At 44.2% G+C, this 7,946-nt stretch overlaps 2 protein-coding genes across 2 annotated transcripts in view; one reads left to right on the top strand and one right to left on the bottom strand.

The window, feature by feature from the left end:
- Positions 1-1,669, bottom strand: part of arhgap19 (Rho GTPase activating protein 19) — a 14,139-nt gene extending 12,470 nt beyond the window's left edge. The window contains exon 1 of the mRNA XM_019862689.1: positions 1,590-1,669. Within this exon, the coding sequence (XP_019718248.1) occupies positions 1,590-1,633 (44 nt within the window). The 5' untranslated portion in view covers positions 1,634-1,669. The remainder of the gene's footprint in view (positions 1-1,589) is intronic.
- A 4,162-nt stretch (positions 1,670-5,831) lies between these two features.
- Positions 5,832-7,946, top strand: part of LOC109511006 (B-cell receptor CD22-like) — a gene marked incomplete at its 5' end in the record, with an annotated part of 5,675 nt that continues 3,560 nt past the window's right edge. The window contains 4 exons of the mRNA XM_019861723.1: positions 5,832-6,180; positions 6,678-6,896; positions 6,977-7,321; positions 7,571-7,810. Coding sequence (XP_019717282.1) covers positions 5,832-6,180; positions 6,678-6,896; positions 6,977-7,321; positions 7,571-7,810 — 1,153 coding nt within the window. The remainder of the gene's footprint in view (positions 6,181-6,677; positions 6,897-6,976; positions 7,322-7,570; positions 7,811-7,946) is intronic.

Genomic DNA, 7,946 nt, shown 5'->3' with positions numbered 1-7,946 from the left:
GTGGAAAGATGCCGGTCGGGCGGGCGGCGGCGGCTCGGGAGCCTCTCGGCGGTGACCCATCCTCATGGACCACCATGTTGGAGTGCCTGGACATCACACACAGATTTGTTTAGTCTTTACATTTACAAAGTGTTTTTATATTTTATATAAAGCATCTTAGTGGTGTTCTTTAAAAAACAGGCACAGGGCTTTTTTTTTTCCCCAGAAGAAATATAATTGTGGCTTTGGCCATCCATGATGTCATTGTCTGCTGGTCAGGCAGCATCTTGGCCCAGGACAGAAAGAGACTGGAGTGACTGGTCAGGCGGGCCAGTTCTGTCCTGGGCTCCTCCCTGGACACTCTGGAGGAGGTGGGCAACAGGAGGATGCTAGCTAAGCTAAAAGCTATGATGGCCAGTCCCTCCCACCCCCTCCGGGCCGCCCTGACAGCACTGGGTAGCTCCTTCAGTCAGAGACTGTTACACCCGCGCTGCAAGAAGGAGAGATACCGCCGCTCGTTCCTACCGACTGCTGTCAGGCTGCTGAATAAAAAATAAAATTACGTGCAAAACAATTGTATAAAAGCTATGATGGCCAGTCCCTCCCACCCCCTCCGGGCCGCCCTGACAGCACTGGGTAGCTCCTTCAGTCAGAGACTGTTACACCCGCGCTGCAAGAAGGAGAGATACCGCCGCTCGTTCCTACCGACTGCTGTCAGGCTGCTGAATAAAAAATAAAATTACGTGCAAAACAATTGTAAATAGCACAGCCACCTTATCGATATCTATATTTATATTGCACTCAATTGAACTGTGTGACATTATTTTGCGAATGCAAACACTTTGTTTCCTTCTTTCTTCTTTCTACCCCCAATTTTGCTGCTGTAGACTGTAAATTTCCCCAGTGTGGGACAAATAAAGGGTATCTTAATCTTATTCTTAATTATATTCATTTTGAAAGGGGGACTGGTTGTTAAAACAAATAGCGAGCAATATCTCAACATTTTCAATTTTGGTATTTCAGCAATAAAAAAGGAAATTGATCATTGCCTTTTGCCGGCCACAAAAATGATGTGGTGGGGCAGATCTGGGCCCCGGGGCCTTGCATTTGACACCTCTGGCTTACAGCCAAACTAAACGTTTTTATTTATGCATGAGCCTGATACTTTTGCATGAACTTTAGCCTGAAGTTAATTCCCATAAATTCCAATGAGAAGGTCATCATTTGGAATATTTGCATAATTCACTTTATTCAATTCGATTCTGAGCCATTCAAATGTATAATAGTAGGTGTCGGACGTGACGTAAGGTCAACGCGTTTGACACTCACGTTGTTCCAAAAAAAATATTATATATGAATGTAAATGCGCACAAGTCATAAAAGTTATGCGGATGGTAAACGGTCAACTCTTGATTGGGATCGATTTGATTTTTGGGACGGCTAGCGGCTAACGAACGAACACGAGTGACAGCAGCGGTCTCTCGAAGTGACAGTGGTTCGGATTTACCCGCTTTTACGGCTCCCCAGTTCTACGTTCCGCTTTGGACCGCGTTAAAGTGGGATCCTCCACTAATGCTGCGCAAAAACGTAACGGTGGAACGTGTCTTTACCTCGTATTTGCAGTGACTTGGTCGGCATCTTTACCGGCAGCCATGTTCAGTCCCTTCAAATCCGCCGCTGTTATTTCGTACACTCCGCCCACCTTTCAGTCATTGGTCGGGTCGCGATTAAGGGCGTGGCGCAAGGGGGCTGGGTTCGCATAGTGCCATTTTGTGATTGGCCAGTTTAAATTTGCCAAAACAACAAACTTTATTTCCTCATGTCAAAACTGAAACCATCAAACAAAAAAGTGGATACAACACGGGTTAACGGTGTAACTTTTTATTATTTGTACTTTTACTTTATTTTTTTTCATTACACTTTAATGAATTTTTCTCACTTTTGTTCCGCTAACAATTTATTATCTGCGCTCATCTCATTTGTTGTTTTGCAAAAAGCCACATATTACCAAATATTAAGCCGTTCTGGGATCTTGACAGGAAAAAAAAATCTGAAAATCAAGAAATTAACTGAATCAATCTTTTTTCTTATCTAACCTTTTCGCCATTATTCCAATTTATTTGACAGGGCTGTGTCCTGGATTTGTTTTGTTTGAGGGTGGGGTTTCAAATAGGGCACTGACTGCAGAACTGTGGATCGAATGTTACATTCTACGCATGTGCAAGTCTTGATCACGTGGCCAGACTGGGAAAAAATGGTCATGCATCTCTGGTATTGTTCAGGGAGCCGGGCAAAATGTGGAGGTGATCGAGCACGCAGGATGTAGTTTGGGGACCACTGTTTTAGATGTTTTCCTCCTCCAACACACCGCATCAGATCTAGATTAAAATATGTTTTGACAAACATGGAACAAATATCTAAAATTTTGACAGCTATAACTGCATGTGTTAGACTTTGATTGCTAAAATTGCATGATCTGGAGCAGATCTGGATTAAAATCACGGTCTGACAATCAAATCTGACAACGCTTGACTGAGGTACACAGAAACATCTTCAATGGACTCTAGGCCTTTACATTGCCTTGACAAACAAAACAGACGACATTTGGCAGAGGTAGAACATGTTCAATGGACTCTGACAATCTACATTTACCCTGCCTACAAATACGTATTGACAGTTTGTTATTCCAAAAGTGTGCTTTGCGTTGATCAAAAAAGAAATGTAGACTCACTTTGGGGGTGGTGGGGAGAAAGACAAAGTAAGACACATTTGTTTATCACATCTCTGTATTTTTTTTTTTAACAGTGTAATCATGCGTGTCAGTGAGGAAAGAGGAAGAGACCGAACTCTCACTCTCTTAATTCTTCTTCGCACAGACGGCGACGAGAGGCGAGCATCGGATCCAAATAAGCAGCAAACATGAGCTGGACTCCACAAAAGGCAATTGTCATGTGTGCCCTCTTGCTCTCCAAAGTACAAGGTATGACCTCGCCTACATTTTGACATATCGCTCACACGGTCCGAAAAATATCCCAGTGCTGATTTTCTACATTTTATTTTCTTCTTGTCTACCTCATCAATAAATAAATATTTAAAAAAAAAAAAACTCTTCCAGGAATGGCTAAGCAATTGACAAATGGACAGACTTTAAAGTGACAGACAAATTCACATTCTGTTTTCTGCTCTTTGATGTGAGCAGTTTGCTTCACTTCCTGCCACAGAAAACATCTTGATGATACAAATCAGGAAAAGATGAGTCGAGAGAGAGAGAGAGAGAGAGAGAGCGCACCAGACAAGGCTTTTGTCCCCCATGCACATTTTAGTGTTGAGCTACATTCATTTAGATTGCTTTTAAAAGGCTCATTTGGATCAGAACTCGGTTTCCCAACCACGCATCTGATCTGTCAACATTCGACAGCTTCTTCCACAGGTGTTGGCGTGTTACATTTACATTGCTTCCAAACACTGTCATCTGGATCAGATATGGTGCTGCTCACTATACATTGCGTGTAGTACACCTCGCGACACCACAGAGAAGACCTTTAAGATAAAAAAGCTAACAAAAGATGGAGAGAGAGAGAGAGAGAGAGAGAGAGAGCGCACCAGACAAGGCTTTTGTCCCCCATGCACATTTTAGTGTTGAGCTACATTCATTTAGATTGCTTTTAAAAGGCTCATTTGGATCAGAACTCGGTTTCCCAACCACGCATCTGATCTGTCAACATTCGACAGCTTCTTCCACAGGTGTTGGCGTGTTACATTTACATTGCTTCCAAACACTGTCATCTGGATCAGATATGGTGCTGCTCAAGTGAGATACAAAATACAACTTGTCCAATGGATTTGGATATGTTACACTGCAATCTGGATCCGATCCGGATTAAAACACCGTTTGCCAAACAAGCAGGAAATCTGATGACAGATCATAGAACATTCAAGAGACTTTTGCATATGACATTGCTTCCAGATGAGTCACCCGGATCCGATCTGGTTGAAAACATGTGACAGAAACATCAACACATTTGAAAGAGACGCCGCATAGCAAGTTGTTCGATATACTCTAACATCATTTCAAAGTCTGTAATCTGGATTCGATGTAGTGCACTTCGGGTTGATAAAAACGAGTTGGCTATGTAGACAGAAAAAAAAAAACAAACAACAACAGAAAGCAAAAGTAAGAAGCATTCATCCATCACAACTTTTTTTTTTTTACACATCACAAAGTTGTGCTCATGCATGTCAATGAGGGAAAGAGGAAGAAGGTCTGTGAAAAGAAATATGATCATCAGCACAACTTTGTGTCATCTCTGAACAACGAATGTGAACGTGTTACACTGACATTGCTTCCAACAAACTAATCTGGACGAGGCCTGGTTTAAAATACGGATTGACATAATGACAGCAAATGGGACGATGTATGACAGAGCTATCGTGTGTTCGGGATCAGATCTGGATTTAAAACAGTTGAAGAAACAGGCAACAAACCTGAGATCTTGAGATCGCGTGCTCAGTGGAATTTGCCGGGTTCCATTTTGATTTCTTCAGAATGCATAATCTGGATGAGATCGCAATCGAAACCTATTTCAAAAAGAAAGAAAAAAAATGTTGCATTTTTCAATGAACATGGATTTTACAAGGCCAAAATTGCATTTAAAAAAAAAAAAGAGAACTCACATTTGAAAATAAAACTGAGCCGTGGTGTTTTTACATCTCGACAAAAGAAACAAGCCGAAAGAAATGAGAATCAAGTCACGTTTGCAATAAATTCTGCAGGTTCTTTCGTTTTAACTCTTTCAATGCCAGACATTTACAGATCTTTCTTTTCCCTACGACGTGATTTTTTTTTTTTTTTTTTAAGTGTCTGCGGTTGAAATCATGGATTCTTAAAAAAACAACCCCCCCCAAAAAAAAAACATGAAAACGAGTCCTTGGCACCATTTTTAAATCTGCTTCTCCTCACGAGGCTTGCGGGTGTGCCGGAGCCGTTCCCATCGATCTTCAGGCAGTAGGCGGGGGACACCCTGAACTGGTCGCCAGCCCATCGCATGGCACGCATCGACGAAAAACCATTCGCGCTCACAATCACACCTAGCGACAATTTTGAGTGTTCCATAAACCTGCCACGCGTGTTTTGGGAATGTGGGAGGAAACCGGAGTACCCGGAGAAAACCCACGCGGGCACAGGGAGAACATACAAATGCCACACCGGAACTCGAACCCACAACCCCACTGTGAGGCGAACATGCTCAACAGTCAATCGCCGTTGATTCAGTAGATTTCTGCAGATGGTTTTTTTTCTTCCCCAGATTAAACAAAACTTATGGGAAAAAAATGGCACGTACTTCCCCTCAAGAATAAACGTGCGTCTGATTTTGAAAATGCATTTCAGCGTTGGAGACAAATGGCTGGGGAGGCTCTTATGATGTGACGACCATCTGCGGCCTCAGAGGAAGCTCGGTGGAGCTCGTGTGCACGTTCTGGTACCCTCAAACAAAAAACGCGAGCGTCAAGACTCTGTGGTTCACCAAACGGAACAATCACGAGCCGGAAGATTTGCGTTCGGACCCTCAGTACGCCGGTCGTCTGCGAAACCTGCCACGCGTGTTTTGGGAATGTGGGAGGAAACCGGAGTACCCGGAGAAAACCCACGCGGGCACAGGGAGAACATACAAATGCCACACCGGAACTCGAACCCACAACCCCACTGTGAGGCGAACATGCTCAACAGTCAATCGCCGTTGATTCAGTAGATTTCTGCAGATGGTTTTTTTTTCTTCCCCAGATTAAACAAAACTTATGGGAAAAAAATGGCACGTACTTCCCCTCAAGAATAAACGTGCGTCTGATTTTGAAAATGCGTTTCAGCGTTGGAGACAAATGGCTGGGGAGGCTCTTATGATGTGACGACCATCTGCGGCCTCAGAGGAAGCTCGGTGGAGCTCGTGTGCACGTTCTGGTACCCTCAAACAAAAAACGCGAGCGTCAAGACTGTGTGGTTCACCAAATGGAACAATGACAAGCCGGAAGATTTGCGTTCGGACCCTCAGTATGCCGGTCGTCTGCACTTTGACTGCCAAGACAACCAGTGCCGTTTGTCAATCAGCCAGTTGAGGGGAAGTGACGCCGGCGTGTACAAATTCAGATTTGTCACGACTGTAAACAGCTACACCGTCACGCCTGGAGTCACTCTGACCGTCACTGGTAAGGATTGTCCCTCAAAGCACTTTTACACCAAGCGGGAAGGTCTCATAACGTCATTGCACATCGGTTGTATTTTTAAATTAAGTTTTTAAAAAGAATTCTTGATTTTAAAAAAAAAAAAAAAAAACGGTTTTTTTTGGGGGGGTGGGGGGTGTTAAGCGTTTGGCTGATGGTTTAGCTTCAATGAAGCTAAAGGACATGTTTTTGGCATGTGGGAGAGAGTCGCGGTAGCAAGGAAGCTCTCGCGAGCGCCGGAGTGAAACGTACAAATGCGACATCAAAAGGCCAAAGTCTCGATTGGAACCTCAGAACAGGCGGCTGTTCGCCATACCGTCGCAATGGAAACACACAGTACACACACACACACACACACACACACAAACACAAATTTGAATGAAGCGGCATTTACTCCTCTTGGCGGAAATGAACTTTGACACTTTTCTGTTGAAATGAATGCCTTGTGACACAAGATGTCTATTTCTTCCTCTTAAATTCAGATCTCAATGTACAAGTGGGGAGTGCACTGAGTTGTGTCAGCAAATGCAATCTGGATACTGGTGCTTCATACATCTGGTACAAGGATGGTCAAGAAATCCTAAACGCAAACTCTTATTGGTATTATGATTATCGCTCTTCTCCGTCTCGTGGTTATGACGACAGACACAGCTACTCCTGTGCTATAAGAGGATACCAGCAGCTCGTGTCTCCTCCTCTGTGTGAGTTGTCGACTCCTGCCGCTCTATTTTGTAGCACCCAGCTACTTGCTAATGCTAAAAGTGCTTTTTCAATCTTTCAGGTCCAGGTCGGCCCAGCAGCACCTGGTGTAACCGGGTGCTGTATGAAGAGAGAAGCATCTGCGCTCTCAAAGGCTCCACAGTGGACATTAGTTGCACTTACAGCACCTACTACAGTTCTCAGGTCACATCAAAATTCTGGTTCACAAAAAACGATCCTCGGGACCTCAAGTTGGACGACCGCTACAAGGCTCGTGTTGAGCTCTTTGAAAAATCTCAAGGACAATCGACTCTGAGAATCAACAACTTGATGGAGAGCGATTCTGCGGATTACCGCTTCACATTCACCACGAAAGGAAAGTTTACCTGGAAGAGTACTTTGCCCGGAACCATTTTGACTGTCGCGGGTAAGAGTGAAACACAATCGATGGAATATGAGTTCATTCCGCTTTCATTTCCAGGTACTAGTGTGGATTTAGGGGAGTGGGGCCTATCCCCGAATCCAAAATGGCGCTCCAGTGTGAGTACCGATGTCAAAACGAAGGCCCACGATCGGTACCAAAGCCAGAAGTGGAACGTTTTGCAACGTCCGGACTTTAACCCCAAAGAGCAAATGCGTTTCCCGGACTCACCTGTTTTGCTCTTCCCGTCTCCAGTTGTGCAGGTGCAGGTGGTGCTCGTCACAGTGAAAGAGTCATACATCATCGCTCAGCTATTGTGCCACTTGAGCTGCAGCCCGCCATCTCCTTTGTCTTTCTGCTGGTCGAGGAACGGACAGCCGGTGGGCTCCTGTGCCCCATCCCAGATGGACAAACCCTTTGAAGTTATTTTATATCCTGGCGACTACGTCAGCTGTGCGGTGGAAGGATATCCGCTCAACGTCTCTGCTCAGCTGTGTGGGTTTATTTTTCCATCAACTCTTTTCTTTCAACCAGCCTATCGAGCATTTACATGATTACGAATCAAACATGTCGCTTCATTTCGACTAAAATTGGTTCAATGGAATGTGCCAACCTGTCGATTTAGTTTCTC

Source organism: Hippocampus comes, unplaced genomic scaffold, assembly GCF_001891065.2.
Source record: "Hippocampus comes isolate QL1 unplaced genomic scaffold, H_comes_QL1_v1.1 scaffold7, whole genome shotgun sequence".
Lineage (NCBI taxonomy): Eukaryota > Metazoa > Chordata > Actinopteri > Syngnathiformes > Syngnathidae > Hippocampus > Hippocampus comes.
The sequence above is the reverse complement of the archived record's forward strand: the minus strand, read 5'-3'. Positions and strand labels throughout refer to the sequence as shown.